Source organism: Rattus norvegicus, chromosome 5, assembly GCF_021556685.1.
Source record: "Rattus norvegicus strain SHRSP/BbbUtx chromosome 5, alternate assembly SHRSP_T2T, whole genome shotgun sequence".
Taxonomy (NCBI): Eukaryota; Metazoa; Chordata; class Mammalia; order Rodentia; family Muridae; genus Rattus; species Rattus norvegicus.
This window is the reverse complement of record NC_141538.1, coordinates 76,702,744-76,727,258: the sequence shown is the minus strand read 5'-3', so window position 1 is coordinate 76,727,258 and position 24,515 is coordinate 76,702,744. Positions and strand designations below refer to the sequence as shown.

The 24,515-nt window shown below is 43.4% G+C and overlaps 2 protein-coding genes across 5 annotated transcripts in view; one reads left to right on the top strand and one right to left on the bottom strand.

Moving 5' to 3' along the window:
• Ctnnal1 (catenin alpha-like 1) overlaps window positions 1–15,964 on the top strand; it is a 67,232-nt gene extending 51,268 nt beyond the window's left edge. For 3 of the 4 annotated variants that reach the window (XM_087547922.1, XM_087547923.1, XM_087547924.1), the window contains 10 exons: window positions 296–388; window positions 1,208–1,358; window positions 4,876–4,913; window positions 9,485–9,535; window positions 9,633–9,787; window positions 11,117–11,165; window positions 13,104–13,160; window positions 13,661–13,774; window positions 14,363–14,446; window positions 14,567–15,434. In XM_087547922.1, coding sequence (XP_087404048.1) covers window positions 296–388; window positions 1,208–1,358; window positions 4,876–4,913; window positions 9,485–9,535; window positions 9,633–9,787; window positions 11,117–11,165; window positions 13,104–13,160; window positions 13,661–13,774; window positions 14,363–14,446; window positions 14,567–14,626 — 852 coding nt within the window. In that variant the 3' untranslated portion in view covers window positions 14,627–15,434. 4 annotated transcript variants of the gene reach the window in all.
• A 1,406-nt stretch (window positions 15,965–17,370) lies between these two features.
• Abitram (actin binding transcription modulator) lies at window positions 17,371–24,476 on the bottom strand. The gene is given in 6 exon segments (NM_001399504.1): window positions 17,371–20,785; window positions 20,871–20,940; window positions 21,061–21,137; window positions 22,524–22,653; window positions 23,136–23,187; window positions 24,144–24,476. Coding segments are annotated over 6 exon segments (582 nt in total). The 5' UTR covers window positions 24,259–24,476; the 3' UTR covers window positions 17,371–20,647.
• Window positions 24,477–24,515: the final 39 nt, after the last annotated feature.

Here is a 24,515-nt window from a genome sequence, read left to right as displayed (position 1 = left end):
GCCTGAGAGAATGGTAGCTTGTGATACTCGGCAGTTTAGCAGCAGGACTCTGGAGGCAGATGCAGCAAATGCACGTGCTCAGCTAGACTTTTTAGAGGTTCCCTGTCGTTCCCACTCACATCTTGAGACTGACCACCTTGCCTCAGTCAGATAGGAAGCGAAACAGTGTGTTCTACCCATGTTTGTTCCTGCTTTGGTGTTCAGTCATGTACAGATTCATTCTTAGGTTTGTAAACGTAGAATCGTGAGAAGGATGAGGGTGTGGAAGGTGACCCGTAGAAATGTTTTCTTGCAGACATGTCGACTGTTGCGGCATGTATCCGGCACAGAACCCCTCGAGATAACGTGCATGCATGCAGAGGAGACATTCCAGGTGACTGGCCAACAGGTATGGAAATGGCACGTTATTCTCTCTATATTGTGTGTTATTTGACTGTGTAGCAGACTGAGGGAGCAAGCAGAAAGGTTTGCATCAGTGGAGGCCAGATCTGCTGAGAGGAAGAAGGGCACTGGAAGTTGGTTAGTAATGGACTGGAACATGGCTGACATTCCATTGGATCATCTGGTTTTTCTGCCAAACTGAAATTGGCTTATTTCACTGAAACGCTAGATTATATCTATTTTAAAGGAAGCTGTTTATAATGCAGGTCACTTTAATAAGCTTGCAAAGAGAGATATCATTATGTAACAAGCCACGAAATACAGTTTGGTTTAATAATTCCTAAGAACATTGATTTAAAAAAAAAAACAGGGACAGCTAGATGGCTCAGTGCATAAAGGCGACTGCTGAGCAGCCAATGACATCCCCAGGACCCACATGGTAGAAAGAGAGAACCAACCCGCAGGGTGTCCTCAGACCTCCACATACACACCAACCTGTGCACGTGCACACACTCACACACACACACGCACGCACACATGCACACATAACAATAAATAAAAACATATAAACAAAATGTTTCTGGCCATGCTAGTTTTTGAAAAAGGTTCTATTAGATGCAGAATAACTATCTCAAGTTAGGCAGATAACACATTATGCTATTAAAATACTAAAGATACTTTAATATTTATAAAATATAAAATTTAATATTTAATATGATAACCTGAAGAGGCAGTGTGAAAATTCATCAGTGAGGACTTAATGTCCAGGAGGATTCCTAGTGCTGAGACTTTAAAGATCACACGCATGCTTCCCGTGCCCATTTAGATCATTTCTGCTGCTGAAACACTGACGTTGCATCCGTCTAGCAAAATCGCTAAAGAAAACCTGGATGTGTTTTGTGAAGCGTGGGAGTCTCAGATTAGTGATCTGGCAACGCTGCTAAGAGAGATCAGTGATGTGTTTGAAGGACGACGAGGTGAGAAACTGTCCCTTTGTTGACGTATATTACTGTAGCTTTTAGTTATGTATGTATTTATGGATATATGTATATGTTAATATAACTATTAGTGCTCTGTTTTGTTTTCAATGTCAAGATTTGGATATAAAACTAATTAAACTTATTATAGCCTAGATGGGTTATTTTTATAATAAAATGTCTTCCATAGAAATAATGACAATTATTGTTTTGTTTTTAATATCTAGTCAATAAAATTTATTAGACTTGTGGATATCTAAATTGGCATTTCCTACTGAAATCAAGCCAGCTTTTTATGTCTTTTACATTTTGAAAAATTTTTAGTACAAAAGCTCTTGTATAATAGAGAAGTTCTCTTATGTAGTCATATTGAATTCATAATGAAATGAATGTAATTATATGACTTTTGAAATGCCTTCCTTCTGCTTGGGTGGACTCTATTTATCTCTTTACTTGATGACCTGTGGTGGGTAAGTTCACTGGCATTTGTACGCCATGCAAGGGGCCCTGTGTGGTGCATGGATGGCATTGTTATTACACTTTACGTCTGTGCCAACTGGCAGTTTTGTTTGCTGTCATCCTGTGTCTTATGGCTTATGTTTTTGTGTCTGTCTTTATGTATAGATTTTTCCCTTTGTTGACGTATATTACTGTAGACTACTTAGGATGGCTTTCGTTCGTGTTAAAGTATAAAATATAAAATGTTATTTATTGTTATAACATTAAATATTTTATTAGAGATGGTTATTTAAATATTTAATGTTAAAAATTGGATAAGTGTTATCTTAAAAATTGGTGAATGCTATATCCCTTGCTCTCTCTTCTTCCATGTCCTGGGGCCAGCAAGTGACCTTCATGTGAACAAAGGGTTCCTCCTCTTGTGGTGACCCCCTGACTTAGAGCCTGATCTGCTTTCTCTGTGTGTCTGGGATCCTCACCATTTCTAGGCCATGGTGTTTGACCAACACTTCTGTCTCTTCTCTCTTTTATTTGTCTAAAAAAGAAGTTAGAATAGCCCTTCTCCCTCTTATGGTGGATCAAACATCCAGTGGAAATTAGAATGTTAAAAGGGCTGAACTGATGTACTGACCCCTGTGTACGTAGGATGACAAACATGTCATCAGAGGCACACAACTATAACAAGGCAGCCATAAAAGACAGCAGCTGCTGTCTATTGGGAATTTACTGTGCTGGCTCCTTTGGTAAGTGCCAGATGTGCATTTATCACATTTAATCTTCTTAGTATCCCATGGGGCAGATAATATCTTTGGAGTTTATTAATGGTGAAGTAGAAGTTTAAAAAAGTTAGTTGTCAGTGCCCACAGGAGGGAGGAGCAAAGTCTGAGAGACACCAGGGATGGCATTTTCTCAGCCTTTCACACTTGTTAGTTGGGCAGTTGAACTGCACCCTGCCTCTAATGGCTCCTAAAGGGGAATGAGCGAACTCTGGCAACTGCTCACAAGTCTGCTCCAATCTCTCTTCTGAAATCCATCTGAGAAGGTTGCTGAGATCTCTGTCCCAGGCAGGAGCCTGAATCCTTGTTTTAGTTTTCTACTTAGTAGCTGAGGGTAGGCTGTCTTTCTGGAAGAGATAACTGAATATAACTATCAGCTAAGGATGGAGTCCTACACATATTACCTGGCCCTTTGAGCTGCCCTCTCTTTGGACATCATGCTTGCAATACATTTTAGGTTTGTTTGTTTGTTTGCTTGTTTCTTGTACCATTATGTGGCCTTGGGTAAGTCCTTTCACATTGTGCCTAAAATATTATTATTTCATGGGCTGGGATGTTGCTTACTTGGTAGACTGTTTGCCTAGGATGCATGCCGCCCTGGGTTCCAACCCCAAGCATTGCATAACGGGGTTGTGATGGTGTCTGCTTGTAAGTCCAGTGCTCAGGAGTTAGAGGCAGGAGGATCAGTGCTCAGGGTCATCCTGGGCTACATGGTGAGTTGGAGGTCAGCTGAGCTACACAAGGCTTTGTCTTAGAAAATAATGTCATCTCTTCAGTCTAAAATCAATATTGTACTGTGGCCGAGTACACTCCATTTTCCTTGAAAAGAAGGTGTCTGCTAGCCAAACTGGGGTGCTGACATGACCTCCAAGCCTGGTGGCCAAGTGGAAGGATTCCTACAAGCTCCCACTGGTTCCCACTGGTCCCACTAACTGCTGAGTGCACATATCCATGCATGTACACTCACATGTAGATAAATGCTTTTTGAAAGAGAGAAAGAAAGAAGAAAAAGAAGCAGTTGCTGCTGGGCTGTAGTTTAGTTGTATGGCTCATGCTTTGTGCAAGGGCCTGGGTTTGTTCCCTAATACACAAGGACGAGCAACAAATCACAAACATCTAAAAGCCTCAGCAGTTGATTTTCAAATCCTATACTCATTTTCAAATTTTATACTCATTTATTTTATTTTCTTATAACAAAATACTAATTAATTACTGATGGTCACTAAATGTCTTAGGGTTTCTATTGCTGTGCTAAATACTGTAACCAAAAGTAACTTGTGTCAAATTAACAAAAAAAAAAAAAAAAAAAAAAGAATCCAACCAGAAGAAAAGAATTGGCTTTTTCCCCCATCAGTAAAATGTTAATGCTAAGCTGGCTTGGTCATATGGAGTTTGAGGCCAGCCAGATCTACAAAGCAAGTCCCAGGACTGCCAAGGCTATTATACAAAGAAATCCCATTTTAAAAAGCCTATGATGATGGTGATGGTGGTGATGGAAATGATGGTGATGATGGAGATGATGGTGATATGTTAATGCTAAGTGTATTTGGAAAGTAGCAACATGGGTGGAAATGGCTTTCTAATTTTGATTCTTTATGCTATTTGTTTTGTTTTTTAAAATTTATTGCACAAACCTTATCTTAAATTCACAGACTAGCTTTATAAAACAAAATCACTATCTATTGTAAACTGATCTGCAAGCCAGAAAGATGACAGATAAGCAGGTGTGTTGGGGGGGGATTGGAGGGGGGTGAACCGGACCTTGCAGGCAGCCTGCCTTCCCTGTGGTCAACTTCACATTACTCACAACCCCCAATCTGTGTGTTTTACTTCCTCCTCCTGTCTTGTCCACTGGAGTTGTCCTTTCCCCAAGTAAGAGAACTGTATGCTAGTTGGGATGATGGGGTTTGTGTAAGGAGGAAGGGAAGAAGAACTGATGCTGGTCCTGATTCGAAGATCCTGGTTTGGGGGAGTGGCAGGCTGCTGGAGGACCACTCTGATTGAGGCTGCCTGGGAATGGAAGTCAATCCCAATGACACATTTTGCTTTTTGTTTTCCCTTTACTTGGTGGTGAGCTCTGGCATTGTAGGTGCCTTAGGGATGCAGGTGTTGCTACTGTTCATGTCTGCAAACCAAGTTATGCTGTCTATCTGAGTCACATATAATCGACAGTCTAGAGTATCACAACTAATGTAACCTTCTTGTTTGCTATTGTAAAAGTTAAATTTGAGTAATAAAACTGTATCAGTAGAAAGGTTTTAAGTGATTTGTGTTATTTGTAGGAGAGAAGTATGACCATCTTTCACTTCCAAAGCCCATGGTAAGTACAGGAGCTCTGTGCACTCAAATGCCTGTCTTCAGAATTGAAATTATGCTCTTTTTATCTATCGCTGCTACCCTCCCTTAGCAACAGGGAACACTTAGGAGAGTTTATGTCCACTATTCAGAGATACTACTCTGAGCAGCAGCCCACACAGGACCTGTCCTCTTAATATTTGCATTCAGCTTGGGGTTCAGAGAATAGCATCCTAACCACACTGCCCACGTTGTGGCTAACAGCTGCTATATTAGATAGTACATATTTAATCTTATATAAAAAGGAAATGAAGAGAAGAGAGAGATTAATAATTATTAATAGTATTTGGTGGTGAAGGCATAGTGAGTATTCAAAGACAATACCAGGAGTACCAGGAGTACCAAGAGTAAGAAGCTAGACAGTGAAACTTTCATGTCTGGGAACAGTAATGGCAGCGGCAATAACTGCTGTAGGGAAGAGAACTGAAGACAAATCCTCAGAGTTTCAAAAGGACAAGGGGCTGTGGAGATGCCTTAGTGGCTACGAGTGCATACTCTTTTACTGAGGACTTGAGGTTGGTTCCCATTACCCATGGAGGGCAGCTCACCACACCTCTAACTCGGTCCAAGAGTATCAGACACCCTCTTCTGGGCACTGCGGGCACTTGCATCCACACCATGGTTCGGTGCTGAAATACTTTTGTAAACTGAATATAGGTAGCAATAAAACAAGGAAGAGACTACAAAATCATTTTGAGAAACAGTTTGTACTATATGTTTTATCTAATTTTTTAAAAAATTTTCATCCACCTTGAATCCAATAAATGACACAGTTAGTCTACTGCTATATTTAATCAAATAAACATAGGTTGATTGTTTTAAATGCCATATGTTGGGCCTCTTATAAAACAGTTTTGGATAAGAAAAGACATCATACAGCTGGGCATGGAAGTGCACACCTGCAACACTTGGAAGCCTGAGGCAGGAGGATTATGAATTTGATGTCAACCTGTAAGACAGATTCCCAAAACAACCTGTAAGACAGATATCCAAAACCAGACAAAATCAACAACCACAAAACAAAAAGGAGGTGCTCCTGCTGTGAGGGAGAGTTCCTGCTGTGAGGGAGTGCTCCTGCTGTGAGTGGGTGCTCCTGCTGTGAGTGAGGTGCTCCTGCTGTGAGGGAGTGCTCCTGCTGTGAGGGAGTGCTCCTGCTGTGAGTGAGGTGTTCCTGCTGTGAGGGAGTGCTCCTGCTGTGAGGGAGTGCTCCTGCTGTGAGGGAGTGCTCCTGCTGTGAGGGAGTGCTCCTGCTGTGAGTGAGGTGTTCCTGCTGTGAGGGAGTGCTCCTGCTGTGAGGGAGTGCTCCTGCTGTGAGTGAGGTGTTCCTGCTGTGAGTGAGGTGCTCCTGCTGTGAGGGAGTGCTCCTGCTGTGAGGGAGTGCTCCTGCTGTGAGTGAGGTGCTCCTGCTGTGAGGGAGGTATTCCTGCTGTGAGGGAGTGCTCCTGCTGTGAGGGAGTGCTCCTGCTGTAAGGGAGTGCTCCTGCTGTGAGTGAGGTGTTCCTGCTGTGAGGTGCTCCTGCTGTGAGGGAGTGCTCCTGCTGTGAGAGAGTACTCCTGCTGTGAGTGAGTATTCCTGCTGTGAGTGAGGTGTTCTTGCTGTGAGTGAGGTGTTCCTGCTGTGAGGGAGTGCTCCTGCTGTGAGGGAGTGCTCCTGCTGTGAGTGAGGTGTTCCTGCTGTGAGGGAGTGCTCCTGCTGTGAGGGAGTACTCCTGCTGTGAGTGAGTACTCCTGCTGTGAGTGAGGTGTTCCTGCTGTGAGTGAGGTGCTCCTGCTGTGAGGGAGTACTCTTGCTGTGAGTGAGGTGTTCCTGCTGTGAGGGAGAGTTCCTGCTGTAGTGAGGTGCTCCTGTTGTGAGGGAGTGCTCCTGTGTTTGAGGTGTTCTTGCTGTGAGGGAGTGCTCCTGCTGTGAGGGAGTACTCCTGCTGTGAGTGAGGTGTTCCTGCTGTGAGGGAGAGTTCCTGCTGTAGTGAGGTGCTCCTGCTGTGAGGGAGTGCTCCTGCTGTGAGTGAGGTGTTCCTGCTGTGAGTGAGGTGCTCCTGCTGTAGTGAGGTGCTCCTGCTGTGAGGGAGTGCTCCTGCTGTGAGGGAGTGCTGCTGCTGTGAGGGAGGTGTTCCTGCTGTGAGTGAGGTGCTCCTGCTGTGAGGGAGAGTTCCTGCTGTGAGTGAGGTGCTCCTGCTGTGAGGGAGTACTCCTGCTGTGAGTGAGGTGCTCCTGCTGTGAGGGAGAGTTCCTGCTGTGAGTGAGGTGCTCCTACTGTGAGTGAGGTGCTCCTGCTGTGAGGGAGTACTCCTGCTGTGAGGGAGTGCTCCTGCTGTGAGGGAGTGCTCCTGCTGTGAGGGAGTGCTCCTGCTGTGAGGGAGTGCTCCTGCTGTGAGTGAGGTGCTCCTGCTGTGAGGGAGAGTTCCTGCTGTGAGTGAGGTGCTCCTACTGTGAGTGAGGTGCTCCTGCTGTGAGGGAGTACTCCTGCTGTGAGGGAGTGCTCCTGCTGTGAGGGAGTGCTCCTGCTGTGAGGGAGTGCTCCTGCTGTGAGGGAGTGCTCCTGCTGTGAGGGAGTGCTCCTGCTGTGAGTGAGGTGCTCCTGCTGTGAGGGAGTACTCCTGCTGTGAGTGAGGTGTTCCTGCTGTGAGGGAGTGCTCCTGCTGTGAGGGAGTGCTCCTGCACTGAGGGAGTGCTCCTGCAGTGAGGGAGTGCTCCTGCACTGAGGGAGTGCTCCTGCTGTGAGGGAGTGCTCCTGCACTGAGGGAGTGCTCCTGCAGTGAGGGAGTGCTCCTGCACTGAGGGAGTGCTCTTGCTGTGAGGGAGTGCTCCTGCAGTGGCTCACTGCTGAAGCACTTGCCTCCTTTCATAGGTGCAGGCTCCATTTCCAGTACAATGGGTTGAAGGGAAGATTTTATTGAACTTAGTGGACACTAACATATTTTATATATATATTAAATTTAATATATATAATATAACATATTTAATAACAATCTCAAAATATAAACCACTTCCTTAGTTGAATGTAGCACAGTTAACTATATTTTTAGAGAACTGTATCTCATTTTTCAGAGAGCAAACTTAGAGTCTTGTGCTAATTATTTTTGGAAAGCTTTAGCTTTATGTAACAGAACTGTATTTCCCAATAGTGTCCGCTAGGTGGCAAGGTTGACCACAGTTTCCTTTTGTCTGTTTTTGTTTTTACATTTTTTCATTTTTCCTGGCGGGGGTGGTGTGGTGTGAGCCTGTGCCGTGGTAGGTGGTAGGTGTGTGCAGGCCAGAAGACATCTGAAGGGGTTGCTTCTCTCCTTCCACTGTGTGGGTCCTGAGGACCAGACGTAGGCTGTCAGGCCAGGTAGCCAGGGCCTCTACTCACTGAGCTTTGTCACTGCCCTGTGGCCACACTTTAAAGATGGCTTGTTTGTCTTCTACAGTTCTTAACATTCATTAAGTACTTTTGCAATCCAATTTGTAAAAATAAAAATCATGTAACACAAGTAGTTTATATGAGAAAGATAGGGAATGAAGTCTAAGTAAAATGTAGAAGCATTGAGAAGGTACTGAGTTTGACTCACATTGCTTTGTGGCCTACTGGAAGGAACTAAAGACCATGTGACTCCCAAGCTAGACAGGCACATGAATATTTATTTGGCTGTAATTCACATCTTGTATATACATATGTAAATGTATGTCATGTGTGTGTGTGTGTGTGTGTGTGTTTAATTTGAATAAGTGTTTCTACTGGACAATAGCTTTCTCCAGCTGTTGGTCAGTCTCTATTGAACTCCTGATATGTCTGAGAGTATGAGAAATTCTCACTGTGGGCTGTCATCTCCAAAGAACTTTCGAATATATATTTCAAAGAAGCAGTGTTATAGTTGGTGGTTGCTCTGTGTTGCTGGAATTAGCAGGAATCTCAGAACTAGCCTGGTGACCTATGATAGGCTTCTTCCCTTCTAGAGGAAATGCACTGAGCTCCTAATACTTATGCCAAAACATGTTCTTCCTAAAATTGGAGACCATTGAGCACTGGCTTATGGTAAATCCTAAATTCAAAATGTAGGGTCTTTACAATATGGGCTTCAGGATTAGCCACTGCAACAGCAGTAAAACTGTATTAAAATTGAGAGTGTTGAAGGCATCAGATTATAGCATCATAACTAGTAGGAACATCCTTACAAATGACATTTCATCAGAATCATTCAAATGTTACAATAATATTATTGTAACAGAGAAGTCAGGGAGCTCTGGGCACAGTATCAGTAGATTCTGAGAATATTTTAGGTACTGTCTTAAGGTCCCTAAAGACCTTGTGAAAAGAAGCAGGCAGCTAGTAACACAGAAAGCAGATTGGACATTACCCTCTGTCTTTGTCCCGTTAGCCCTGAATTCCAAACTGATGACTTGCTCTGAGCAGAAGTCACCCAGTAGAATAACCTGCTTAATTTTACCACCTGCTAGGTATTGTAAAGTTGCAGTTCCTTACAAGTTCATATGTTTTCTATTATAACTTTCCTCACAATTGAATACTAAGACTTTCTAACCTTTTTATTGTCACAGAAAAATAATGCAAACCTGAAATCAGTGAAGTCTGACAAACCTGATTCAGAGGTAAGCTCTTTGGTTGTGTAACAGTCTCGTACCCATAACGAGACAGAGTTGTGAAATCTTCCTTCCAAGGACAGACCTGTGATTAGTGTGTTTGTAGGAGCAAGCCAAGATAGCCAAGCTTGGGCTGAAGCTGGGATTGCTTTCCTCCGATGCTGACTGTGAAATCGAGAAATGGGAAGATGACGACAACGAGATCGTTCGACATGGACGGAATATGTCCAGGATGGCCTATTCTCTGTATTTATTTACTAGGTATGCAGTGTCATTTTAATTTGTTTACGTGTTTGCTTATTTGGCCATTTTTGAGACAGGGTCTCAGACGACAGCCCAGGCTGGCCTAGAACTTGCAGGAACCTTCTTGTCTCGTGCTCCTGAGTCCTGGGACTATAGGTATGCACCATAAATAAATAAATCTTCACAAAGTTTTAAGCAAAGATTGAGACATGTGAAGAATAACCCTATGGAGTAGCAGAGGCTAGCTGAAGTCCTGCCGGCTGGGATATGTGGTTTGGGGTTAGAAGTACTAAGGTTCAGGAATACAGTCCTGTACCACATGAATGTGTGCTGTATTGTTCACTGAGGCATGTCTCCACAATGCCAACAGCTCCTTGTGGTCAAAGCACAAGTTGTTATTCTGCCACAGTGTCTGCATGTTTCCTCAACATTCTCCCCTATGTCCTTTGGCATGCCAACGTCATCTAGGTACTCCCAGCAAGGTCACTGGGTAGCCTTCAGTCTGGAGATCTGTCCTGTCCCTAGGCATGTTGATAGCCCTTCCTCAGGCAATTGCTTGAGATCATTGTAATGACGTATATAAATGTATTAATAATTATTTCTATATAATAATTCCTATTTCTTAATAAAATATTAAAGACAGTCTAGTGCTTTTCAAGTTTTCCTTGTAACTTTCGATATAATTCTGTCTCATGGTTCCAGTTGCTCCTCCCAGCATTTAACAGACAACAGAAAGAGTTTGTTTGCACCTCACAGCTGTTAGGGGAGGCAGGAGTTGTTGCTGCAGGAGTGTGTGTGCATCTCCTGATTTGTGCCCAGGCCAAAGCTCCTCTCCAGCATCTGCTGGCTGCTCTGTTGGAATTTACCTTTCATTTTTCAGAGTTCCTAGTTCTTGGTAGCTTTAAACTCCTGACTAAGACTGTCAGTACAGTAGTATTGCGATTATTTTCTACAGTTAGAACTGGAAGCCCCACTGAAGCTGAAGCTGAGCTCCCGCCAGGGTCCGGTGCTCTTTTCATTGCATAGGAAATGCATTTGGTTGACACATAGTATCTGATCTCATATATTTATGCCTGAAGCAAAATAAAGGCAGCCAGAAAAAGACAAATAGCAGTAATCACCTGACCAGTTTCAGTTCTCTTTGCATTGTGAAATTAACATATAAGACATATAATTAGGAAGTAATTATGAAAGCCGTTTTAAGGAAAATGTCACAATATTATCGGTATGATCATATTCTTTATAAATTGAGTTCTGCTAATATACAGAATACTCTAAAACATTAATGTTCTATAAGCCAACTTCCAGGCTCATATTTATATTTATTCTAATAACATTCTTTTTTAGAGGAGAGGGGCCACTGAATACTTCCCAGGACTTAATTCACTTCCTGGAGGTAAGTTTTATTTTCACAAGTACTCGGAGAGATAGGATCCTGAAGGATAAGAAGAGAAAGGTGCCTGGGGGTGGTTGAAAAGACTGTAAGGTTGTTAGAGTAGGTGCATTACTGAGGTGACAGGTGGAAGGGTGAGTGGAGTCAGAGTCTACAGAGGCAGGACAGGTGTGATTTATGCACCTTGCAGAGTCAGGAGCAGTGCAGATGAGGGCTGAGACACCGTGGAGTGGACGGCACTGCATTTCTGCAGAAGCCCAGTGTTCTGTGTTTCCCAGTGTGATGGTGCTGAGCCCCCTCAGCCTTGGGAAGCAGTGGGGTGATATGGTGTTCTAAATGCTTTGACTCAACTAACACTACAAATGCTAATGCCACTGGCCGAGGTGCAGTACACCAAGGGAGGACATTAGGCTTGTAGAGTGGAAATCAAGCATTGTGCTTTGCCCATGTTGAATGCAAAGGCCAGTGTCAGGAATAGACAGAGATTGGGGAGCTATCTTCAAACAGAAACAGCAGGGAAGCTGTGAGAACTAAGAGAATGTGGAATGATGAAGGATGAGGGGAAGAGAATCATGCAGTGCCCACCGAAGCTAGCTTCTCTTTCAGGGCTAGGAAAGATGCGGAGGGCTATTTCAAACTGAGATCATGCTAACCACCAATGGCACAGTATTAACCCAGTCAAAGTTCATCCTCCCCCCATATTCTTGATCTAGCTTATAGCTTACTACCAGGACTAGCTTTCTTCCTAAATCATTGTTAGATTTGCCTTATTATTGCTGCCAAGTACATTTGTCTTTTATCTCTTACTGTTGTGATAGCATTAAAAAAGTATTTAGTATTATGGTTAGTGAGTGAGTGTGTGTGTGTGTGTATGTGTGTGTGTGTGTGTGTGTGTGTGTGTGTGTATGTGTGTGTGTGACCTCAGAGGCCAGAAGAGGGTGTCAGATTCCCTGGAGCTGAAATTACAGGTGGCTGGGGCTGCGTGGTTCTGTGAGCTGCATTTGGGTCCTCTGAAGGAGCAGCAAATACTCTTACTATCCCAGCCAAGCCTTGTCTGCAGCCCTTGTTGTGGCGTTTTAAGGGGTCTTCTGTGTTCTGCACGTTAATGTGTCCTGACCACCCCTTGCGCTTGTTTGGCTATGGTTTTCACTCATTATAAAATGCAAGGTGAACATACAAAATCTGAAATTACAATAAAATGTAACAGTTGGATTGGTCATCTCATATAGCTGGTGTGGAATGTGTCTGGAGGCTAATTCAATCATAGTTAGGTGGAAACAACAGATTTCCAACCTGACCTCATTCCCCAGGATTCATGACTCATTCATACTTGAAGATTTTAAATAGTAATGTCTTACTTATTTGAAAGTTTTATACATATATATAAAGCATTTTGATCTCCCTCTCTCTTTCCTGACCCTCTCCCTCTGGAACTTGTTTTTTCTTCTTCTCAAGTCATGGCTGTCCTATTCTCACGTCTCCTTTATTTTTTTTAATAACCCACTGTTTAACTGGGGTTGCTTACATGTGTACAAGTTGTGAGATTATTTACTGAATCAAGTTACCAGTGGTTACATGCTGAAGAAAAATGGCTCCTCTGTAACTGGAGATCTTATGACGTGATCTGGGGATGCCAGCAGAAGGGAATAGGTAGTTTATGAGGCTGGGGACCCCAGGTCTGTGTGGCTCTACAGAGTAACTGGAGGGCCTTAGGTATAGAGGAGCCTCCCTGGGGATATTGTCTTAGGTCGGAGAAAATTTCTGATTCTAGCTAAACCCTTGTGTTTCCTGAAATGGATACAATGGGGGAACTTCTGGAGCTCTGAGGCTCATTCTTAGTGTCTGGGTTAGCTTTCAACTGTATGAAAGAACTGAGAATATTTGTTTACCAACCACCCAGAAGACACTGACCTAAAATAGTGATGTTTCCCTCTCTACCAGGTTTTTGCTACAGAGGGATTAAAGCTTACTTCAAGCATACAGTCTTTTTCAAAACAGGTAATGCACATCTCCCTGCCCAGTGCTAATCATTTTATATGCCCACATTGGAAGCATTTTACTAATACATAAAGGTGTATAGGACATAGGCTGGAAGCAAATTGAGAGAACATTCTGTTACATTATCCTGGTTTTTTAAATTCTATTATAGTGTGTTATTTTTGTGTGATTATAAATATTCCTTGGGGGTGGAATGGATCTGCCCAGTGGAAGAGCTTGTCTAGAATACACAAAGACAAAATGTCACAATATTCATGGTCTGTGGAAATGAAGCCATTTTATGAAACTGAATTATTTACTATTTAAAAAAAAATCAAGCACTGAGGGGGGAAAAGATAAAGGAGACTAAAACAGGCAGGTCTGTCTGTTTTTGAGGCCAACCTGGTCTACATATCAAGTATCAGGTCAGCCAGGGTTATGTGTGAGATCTTTAAAAAAAAAAAAGGTATAAAAAGATGGAGTTTGTTGAGGTTGTAATAACTTCCTAAATTCCATTTCAGCTAAAAGATGATGACAAACTTATGCTTCTCCTGGAAATAAACAAACTAATTCCTCTATGCCACCAGCTTCAGACAATAACCAAGACATCTTTGCAGAGTAAAGTGTTTCTGAAGGTAAAGGAGAGGGTGGGTTATCTGGGGAAACACTTGGGACTGTCCCATGTCTCTGTCACCTTGGCTCCAGTCCTTTGTGCTAAAGTGCACAGAGTCTGTTCCTTCTTCCTGCTTGTCTGGAAGCAGCTGCTCTGTGACTGACCCCAGAGAGCAGCAGGTCACCCACAATTAGATTTGAGGCTACACATGAGTCCCCAGCACTGAGCAGCTCCTTCTGAGTCCTTCACCTGGAGTCTTCCCCTCTGTCATAAAGGCCTTGGAGTCGAGCCTCTTGATACAGCTGAGGAATTTGGGCAGAGTGTAAACGACTGCAGAGTAGGGGATGTCAGTGTGTGGAGTGTTTTGAGAAGCTTATGCATAGCCTCAAGTAGAACAGTGTTGTTCCATCGTCCTTCCTAGGGTCCCATGAGACAGGCATGAGACCAGGCAGCCAGTGCTCTCCTCACTCTGGAACCTCAAGTCTCCACAGGTCCCCTGATCTATACTTTTCAGGGCCTCATATCTCCATGATGGAGAACTTGACAATGTAGATGATGATGTTTTTGGAAGTCCTGCTGTTTGAATGACACACATGCTCTGTCACTGTAGGTTGACAAGTGTGTTACAAAGATAAGATCCATGATGACTCTCGTGGTCCAGCTCCTCTCCCTTTGCTATAAGCTACTGAAAAAGGTGAGATGGTTTTCCTGCATTCAGCTTTGTTCACTGAAAGGAGAATGAGTGTGCACTCTTCACTTTGTAGCTTGCTTTCAGAGCACAGCAGAAGCTAATTGTCTTAACTCTTCCCTCCAGATGGGAAATGACAGATGGGTCTCTGCGACAAACAAAGATGCCATGGATGGTCAAACCTGAGCAGCCTGGGGTTCGTCTCTGGAATACCATGTGGTACAGCTGACATTTTAAAAAGCAAATGATCCTTTGTACTTTCATAAGTTCATCAGTCTTTAAAAGAGGATGCTGAAATCTTTCTTTTCTCTGATCTTCAGATTAGACATGCACGTTGCTATGGTGGTTGCTAAGATTCTAACGGCAGTACAGTTGGAAAACAGACACTGAGCTCAGGTGTTCTTTAGCACACACCAAATATCCCAAGGGTCTTAATGGCAGCTGAATTCCAAAGAAGCAATTGCAAATGCACATCCCCCAGCCCCATCGGCTTCCTTAACTGGTTTTTAAGCTGATTATCTACAACACTAATTTCAGCAGAAAGCAGTGGCCTTGTTGAATGCAGGGTTTTCTTAGGCCTGGGGACTCTTCTTCAGTTCTTGTTGAAGCAGGATAAGGGTCCCTCAGAGCCTGGTCCCAGATCACACCTGCTAGCACTGTTGCTTCTAATAAGTATCTCACCGGATAAGGTTGTTAGGCTGCAACAGGAGTCACTCCAAAGAACCCTGGAGCAACTTCAGAGGAGGAGATGGTTTTTATTTTAGCTGTAGTATGCGTAGCTGACCAGGCAGTCCTGAGTAATGGATGGAATCCTAAGTATTTCTTACTGGTTTAATAACACTTCAGAACTATCCTCAGTATTGATGAAATGACAGTTGCAGACGATAGAACATTGGAACCAAGAGGCTGTGTAGATCCCAGATACCTGTATGCTGTATTTCATGTATGTGGAATGGAATGCTCATTATACAATAAATATTTTTAGTCTTTTTAACTTTAGGGTTTAGACCTTTTCTTGGGCTGGGGAAACAACTCTGCCAGTAACCTGTTTGCCTTGTAAGCTGTGTAATAAAGCAAGGAAAAGGTTGCCCAGGAGATCACCCAGCTGATCTGCTAGACTGTAGAGTATGAGAACAGGGCCGAGTGAGGGAGCGTGTGCAGTACCAGCGTGTAGAGCTCTCACACCTTTAGCTACCATCAGATGCCAACATAACCAGTCTGTCAATGGTATAATCTTGCAGGTAGCTTTACAGGGAATGATTGAGTGGAACCATCTTCAGTGAAATAGACAGGATTGGTACTAACGTGTGAGTGAAAATTCTGTGATTTCTTTTTAAACTGAGAAGCAGAATGCTAACTTCACTGGATTCTCAGTGTTAATAATTTAGTAATAAAGCAGCTCCCTCACCAGATATATGGCAACAATACCATTATCTTTAACAACAAAATAGGTGTATTAGTATTAAACATCATGGGATAATGTACACGTCAATAAAAACTGCACATTCAAACTGAATTCATACTGACTGGCTTAATCCTGATCCATCATCAAAATTTGGGGGCAGGCATACTGACCAGTGATAAGATTATAAAGACCCATTCCAAGCTATACTGTTTTATGTGCTGTATTTGAAAGTACTTCTAGTGTGGTTTTTAGTCTGTGAAGCAAACATTCTGTTAACCTGCAATAAAATGAGCAGAGGAAGATATAACCTGTGAAACAGATGCAGACTTACAGCCTAAGTCTCTGAGTCCTTTCTGCTCCTCAAAGTGAGGATCTGCTGCCGTGTGCCTAATTTTCAGCCTAGCATGTTCCTTGTGGACCCCATAATTTAAGGGACAGTCATGCCGACCCTCAAGTTATAAGACTTTTTTCTTATGAACTAAAAGTATTAAAAGATTTTTCCCCTGCAAATAATTACAAAATACCTTACACACCTGGAAGTTGAATAAAGTTGCCAAGGGGGGGACCAGGGTCACACGCCATCACCAGGTCAGGAGGGCAGAGGAGCTTACAGATTAGACTTTTGTCTGTGGAGACTATTTTAAGGGAAACTTGGTTTTGTCTCCTCCTACTTACAGGGAGCTATTCTTCTCAGTAAACTTTGCGTGGCCACACTTAAAATTATTTCATTAAAAACAGGGCAAGGACAGTTATTGCGTATTGCAGCCTTAAAAATACTTTTGTTTTAAATTCAGTGAAAATGTCTAATCTAAAGCCAGAACGCCAAAGCTGTCTTTTGGTAGCTTAATAATGTAAAAATCTTGTTCTGCTCTAAGATGTCTATGCCGCTGGATGACAGACTCGAGTACCTTCATTACTACAAACTAGGTGTCACTAAAATGTGCAAGATGGAGTCAGTACCATGTGTGTGCAGGAGCCAGATTAACACCGCAGCATGGTTCTTCCATTGCCTAGAAGAGCCCTTGTATGTTTTCAAAGCTTTTCAATGTGGAAGGCAGACTCCACATTCCTGCCTCTCCCCAGCAACCTAGAGGGAAAGCCACAGTGGAAAAGGGTGAAGCTGGACTTCTTCATTTCACTTTGAAGCAAATTTGGGAATAGCAGATAGCTCATTTTGTTTTTCCAAAAAATACCAAACTGTTAAAATTATACTTGAAGTGAGGGGCTAGAGAGATGGCTCAAATGCTGACAGCACTGGCTGTTCTTCCAGAGGATCTGGGTTTACATCTAAGCACCTACATGGTGGCTCACAACCATCTATAACTCTAGTTCCAAGGAGCCTGGTGTTTATTTATGTCATTTACAGGTGTTGTATGCATGTAATGCACATGCACACATACAGACAAACAAACACAGAAAGTCTTTTTTAAAAAGTTGAGGCAGAAGAGGTAAGTATGCTACAGCATTCAAGCACAGTTTAGTAGTTTACTCCCTGGTTATAGGAATGTAAAACTTCAAAATATTTCTCAAGAGCTTTGTATTTTTTAATCAGAAAGTATTCCTTATTCGCCATTTGTTAGGGTGGCAAGAGAGAAACAGCGAGGTTGGGGAAATGGCTCAGTCAGTAGAATGCTCATCTCCTGCTGTAGACTGAAGGAAAATGCCCCTGTGGTCTAAAGTATTCAAATACTTGGTCCCCGGTTTGTGGCACTGTTTGGGGATGTTAGGAACTTTTAGGATACAGAGTTGCTGGAAGAGGCATGTCGCTGGGGGCAGGCTTTGTGGTTATAGCCCTGGTCCACTTCACTGTGTGCTTCCAGTAGGTTCTGATGTGGCCTTTCAGCTTCTTGTGCCTGCTGCCATGAGCATCTAGCCCACGAGATTATAAGCCAAAATAAATTTTTGAATTGCTTTTGGTCATGGTGTTTTATCCCAGCAATAGATAGGCAACTAATACAGAAGCTGGTATCAAGTAAGGGTGTTGCTGTGAAAAAAATGTGACCATTAAAAAAAGGAGGGGAGGCTGGAAAGGGGAGCTGGAAAGCTAAGCGGTTAAGAATACTACACTTCCAGAGGTCCTGAGTTCAATTCCCAGCAACTACATGATGGCTCACAGCCATCTTTAATGGGATCTGATATCCTCTTCTGGTGTGTCTGAAAATATCGACAGTGCACTCGCATACATTAAATAAATCTTTTTAAAAAAGTGTGACCATGTTGGTTTTTTTGTTTCTGTAAGAATGTGGAACTCTGGGACTTTGGATCAGAAAAATGATTGAATGCTGAAAGCACTGTGAACAGTACTGGCTGTTTTGAGCCTGTAAGACTGTAGTGTTGTGAGTAATACAGACAGTAGAGGCCATTTATGTGACCCTTTGACAAAGAATCTGGCTGCTTTCTATCCAAAGCTGAATTTAAAAGTAATGGACCCATTTCTCTGGCATTAGCTATTTCTAGACAGTATAATGATCAATGAAAACAAACATGTTGTGGGGAAATAACAAATGTACAGCTCAGAAAAGAGCACAGGAAAGCTTAATGTTGACTTAATAATGACCTCGGAGGCATGCATTGGGAAAGGCTGCTTTTACTAGAGATTAGTGCTATAAGAAGTCCCCTGGTTGGCTTGTGTGATGGCTCAGCAGTTAAGAGCACTGTCTGCTCTTCCAGAGGTCCTGAGTTCAATTCCCAGCAACCACATGGTGACTCATGATTATCTGATGCCCTCTTCTAGCACGGAGGTGTACATGCAGATAGAATACTTATACATTAAAAAACAAAACAACAGCTCCCCCTGGTGGTGCAGATGAGGAAGAGAAGGCCTGCTAACCAGCTCAGCTACCACCAGGCCCAGGCCTAGGGCTCTGAACTGACCCACTCCAAAATCTCCTCCATCTGTGAAAGGGCCAGTCCTGTCCATCCAGAGCTTCAGGATTTCAATGACACAGGGCAACAACAGAGTAACTGGGAGAAGTCCCAATGAGGATGCAATATTGATGGTGTCACAGAAACCAGAGATCCTGAACCAGAGCAACCATTTACTGCAGTGAACATTTGCAAGTGAGGATGTATAGACAGGTATAGACTGTGGGACACACTCTGATATACTACTTTCTAAGCTTTGGTGTGTGTGTGTGTGTGTGTGTGTGTGTGTGTGTGTGTGTGTGTGTGTGTGTCTTTTATTGAGGTTGCCAAGTGTGGAGGGCTGATATGAGGGGTCAGGGAGATAAGGGACTGGGGTGATGATGTGAAACTCAGAGTTAAAAAAGAAGTCTCCTGCTCCACACTGGGACAATGGAAGTTAGTCAAGGCAAGAATCCTTTCAGATAAACCCCCGCTCTATGAGGGACAGCACCAGAACCTGGCTGTTTGCTTGCAGAAAGCAACACAAGAGCTACTGTGGATGTGATCAAAGGCACTGAAAGCTGACAGTCTAATTTTCAAACATTTTCCACATGGTACTAGCTTTGTAGGCATAAAAGACGCAAGAATGAAAAGTCTGGATTCTTCTGGCTTCAGAAAGTCACTGATGCTGGGAACCATGTGGCAGATTTGGGGTTTCTTCAAGAGGCCATGGGAAGCCACTGTCAAGCTGTGAAGGTAAAGCTTGGGTTATGGCACAAACCCCAAGACACTGGGATACAAAGCTGGATGTCTGCCCGGGATGAGCTGCAGAGTGGAGCCATCCAGAGAATGATCTGTTACAGGCTCAGTGCTGCTGGGTCAGAGTCGTCTCAGAAACTAAACCCTTACACAGTGGGGATAGAGCAGCAGGGTTTGGCGTTCACCATGCTGGTTTTGGCCTTTGGTCCAATATTTCCTTACAATGCCATCATCCCTTCCTTTTGGAATGGGAATCTATGTTCTGTGCCATCGTATGTTGGAAGTATGTAATTGGCTTTTTGATTTACAGGGGAGACAAAGGCTTGCATTGAGTCTCAGAAGAGAATCTGGAGCAGCACTGAGAGTGTTAACGACTGTGGGAACTTTTGATATTGGACTAACTACGTTTTGTATGAGCTGACTATGGGCCTACAGGCATCATGGGAAGAATGTTGTAGATTGAATGAAAAATGATGCCCATAGACTTAGGTATTTGAGCACTTGGTCCCCAGTTGGTGGTACTGTTTGGGGAGCTTATGGAACTTTTAGGACGCAAAGTCTTGCTGAGGGATTGTAGCACCAGGGGCATTTTATAACTACATTCTCCGTCCAGTTCACTCTGCTCTTGGTGTGTGGTAGAGATGTGACCTCTTAGCTTCCTGCTCTGGCTACTGTGCCTTCCCACTATTGTGGTCATCTAGTCCTCTGGACTATAAGCTTTTAGTTTGGTATTTTATGACAGCAACTGAACAGTAACTAATACACCTTGAAAGCACGAAGCCCAGAGTTTGGGTTTCCAGGCCCATATAAAGCTGGTATGGTGGTGTGTACTTGTAATACCAGCCCTGTAAGATGGGAGGCAGAGGACACGAGGAGGCAGAGGACGCGAGCTATCTGGCAAACTTCCAAAGCCCTTAACAAAGGTAAAAGAGCCCTTGAAGTTGTTTTCTGACACATACGCAAGTGAATACCCACAAGTGCACTTCCCAGCACACAAAGCAAGTACCTGGACAAAGCAGATCTGAGAGCCTGAATACAAATGGGACCAACGCTTGTGATGTTGAGACAAATGAGGGAAATTAGGTGAAGGCTTAGGCTCCTTCCACGGCTGGCGGCTGTGAGGGACGCTTCATACACACTGGCTGTCTTCAGGGCACCGATAGTAGGGTGACAATCCTGTGCTGCCCCTATTGCAGGGCTCAGGACGTGACTGTGGTGGCATCAGTGCGTTTTACCAGGACCTCTTCATACTGCTGCTGTGTCAGTAACCCTTCTGTTATGCTTTTACTTTCCTCAAATTTGGGTAACACAACTGCAATGTAGCCTTCGGTGGACGGCTGGGGAAGGAAACACAACTCAGTAACACCCCATGGTTTCTAAGACGTTGTGGACAGGGCTGCACTTTCCCCAACTCCCCTTTACCTTTTCCTGAAGAAGAGATGGCTGATGAAGAATGTTTTCATTCACTTCCATTAATCGACCTCTAATACAGCTATTAAAAAAAAAAGAATTTTTAGAAAACAACTTTTTGCCAGTAATTTTTCCTTCAGTGAACACAGGCATTTGAGGTTAAGGTACTAAGCCTCTACAGGATGGCTCAAACACTGCTTACCTAGATATGGTATATTCTTCTCCATCAGAGCAGTAAATCTTACACAGAGGTGCAAGCTCTGTTAGAAACTGTGCCCCCTGGGTAATGAGAAGAAAAAAAAAAAGGTGTATTTACATTTTCCTCTAATAGGTAGCTCTCACTCCTAAACAGATCTAGTCTTGGAGTTTGTGTTATAGCAAAATGACAAGTATATAAACCCATTCACGTACTTCAACATAATAACCTACTATGTGCTAAGTACCATCTTATAATAATGGCTAGTTTAGTTACACACTACTATGTGTGTGTGTGTGTATGTGTTTTAATCACAAATGAGAAATCTACATATGGCCAGGTATAAAGATTTCAATTTATAGGATAATTCATTGCAAGCAATATTATAAAATTCATTACGCGTGTCAGCAATATCCTGCAAAGTTGCTTTCATGAAGATCTTTTGCTGAGTGGGTGCTTTTGCTTTAATCTCTGTGCTCAGAAAACAAACTCAGGGGAATCTCTGAGTTTGAAGCTAGCCTGGTCTACACATCTAAGTCCAGGCTAGCCAGGGCAACAGTGAAACCCTGTCTCAAAAATGATGACAACAACAAACTAAAAATAATGAAAAGAGCCCTATCTTTTATATTAGAAATTAATAGGTAAAGGAACTTTACATGGTTTACTGCTAGGATTTTTCTAACTAAAAAATAAAACCGGTGGGCTGGGGAGATAGCTCAGAAGGTAAGACTATTTCCTGCTCTTAGGAAGGACCCAGGTTCAGTTCTCAGTACCCACACGGTAGCTGACAGTTACCTGTAACTAGCTCTAGGACATTTGACAAGTTCCCCTTACCTCTGCAGGCTCCCGCACACACGTGTCACAGACACATACATAAAAATGTTTTAAAAAAGTTTAAATAAACCCAACTCCTTTCACTATTAGTACCACATTTTAACACAGTTCCTGACAGTATGTATGGTCATTGTTTCAGATACTCTGGGAGATGGGTACACCTAGGGTAGTATGACAAATATCTCTAAACAGGGAATGAGTATGCTTTATGCACTGCTTTCTTTTTAAGAATTTTTCCTACAGTGAACATGGGCAGCTGAAGCCAAGATTCTTTCTTTTGTTTTTGAGAGTTTTACATGTAACCTGGTACTCACTGTATAGCCCTATATCGCCTCACCCTTGCAATTATGCTACCTTAACCACCCAAGAGGTGGGATTGCAGGCCAAGGCCAAGGCCCATCTTCCATCTCATCCCTTGAGGATAAGAAGAATGGAGGGAAGAACCTACTGATAGACACTATACATCTTGATACACTTGTGTGTGGGGGTGTGGGGTGGAAGTGTATAGCATGTTTTTACTGAAAACCTACATTGAACTGCTAGAAAAAGTCTTATGGCTGACTGGATCCATCATAGTATGAATATAGAAAATCTCAGTAGAAAAGAAAAAAAATCACAGGATTACAGAAACATACCCGTTTAAATTTCCCAGATACTTTGTTCTGAAGTCTGCTACAATTGTTACTGATCTGATAGGAAATACTTTTAATAGTTTTGCCACTTTGAAGAACGGGATGAGATCCTGCCAGTGTGATGACGCATATTCTACAAGGAGAAAAACAGTCAATCCTATGTTGTGGCATGGCGGCCAGAAACCTCCTCCTGTAACAGTATTCCTGCTGAGGGTGACTATCCAACCTGACCGTTGTTCAGTCCAGTTATCTCTGCTGTGATTGGAACATAATACAGAAAAGGAGAGAATAGAGTTGAATCTCCTTCCCAGGAAAGGGAGCAGTACAAGTCTTTAGTAAGCTAGGGTAGCAGAGAAGCATGGCAAGACTGTGGACACAGAACATGACAAATGCCTCCACAAGGAGCCATTCTATAGGTCCAGCAGTACAGTGGTTGGTACAGGTTGGCTAAGCAGTACATGACCCAACAAGACATGTTCTTCCCACCACACTCCTATAATATCATTTCAACACTGTAGAAGACAATTTCATGAATGCTCAAAACCAACCCAAGACCATACCAGACTAACTACCAGAAGGACAGTGTTGATAATTTCTAATTCCTGGTTTGCTTACCGGTTGGAGTGCTGGAGTATACAGTGGTCCTCACAGGGTTTTCCTTTAACATCTAGAGGAATAAATGAGTTGCTGGTTGTTGAATTAGTGTTTACTATTACCATGTGATTACCATAGTTCATTATGAAGCTGATCACAGTGGTCAAAGTAAATAAAGGCTATTAAGTAGTTTAAATGGCTTAATCCAGATAGAATCCTTTATTCAATGTTAAGGCAGGTAAGATTATTAACTTCTCCATCTTCTCACTTTAAGATGAGACCTATTATTTCCATTAGAGAAACACTATTATAAGAATCACGTTGCTTACATTGTGGTGTTGTTTTGTGGGGCTGTCTTGATGTTATAAAAAAATCACATTTTTGGAAAATTCAGTCCTAAAGAGAACTAGGAAGGTTGCTTATCCTAAACGCCGTGTGTGGGCATACCAGTTTCCCTGAATTAAAAAGGCTAAGGTAGAGGCTAGAGGAGGGTCCCCAAAAGTGGTATTGGTATTTTCTGGGCACAAAGAACACCAGCGAAACCTACTTCAAAACGTCCAGTGGACAATATGCACGGCTTCTTCTTTTTTTTTTTTGGTTCTTTTTTTTCAGAGCTGGGGACCGAACCCAGGGCCTTGCGCTTCCTAGGCAAGCGCTCTACCACTGAGCTAAATCCCCAACCCCCACGGCTTCTTCTGAACATTAGATGTTCCTTAACATCTCTTAATGTTCTCTCCACGCCTAAGGTTTCTTCCCGACTGGGCGTAGGATTGATCCTTCCAAGCACACAAACACTTGGCAGTGTGTGGAAGCCCAGATATACTAACGCTGAGTTCCTTAGTTTAGTTCACGTCCTTTCCTGCCAACAACCCGCATATGGCACTGCACTTCCCACGTCGGAAATAGAACCTGTAATCCTGAGACTAGGAAACTCAAGGAAGAGCACAGGTGGCTTACATCGCGTGGCAGAAGTACCTGCGGCATCCACCCTGTGCGGTAGAGCAGAGCTCACCACCATTCCGCACTTACCCGCTTTATACCAGCGAGTGAAGTATCGATCTACAAGGGAGGGTGCTGGGGGTTCGGTAGACATGACTACCTCTGGCGCCACCACCCCGGCTTCGGGGCAGGGGAGCTCTTCCATCCCGCTGGTCCAGGAGAGTACTTCCGGCGCGTGGTAACGTTGTGCACGCGCGCGCCCGCGACTCCCCGGCCCGCAGCCGACCTCCTTCCCAACCCCAGTCACTTGCGCTGCTGGGCCAAAGTCCAACTGTTGGGCAAATACAACTGGGCGTCAAAGGGCTGAGGGACAACAGACAGCAAAGTCCTTCTGTCTCTACCAGGCTAGGACCTCGGATCTACAGAGGCGGTGCATCTGGCCACACCCACCTGGTGACGTCA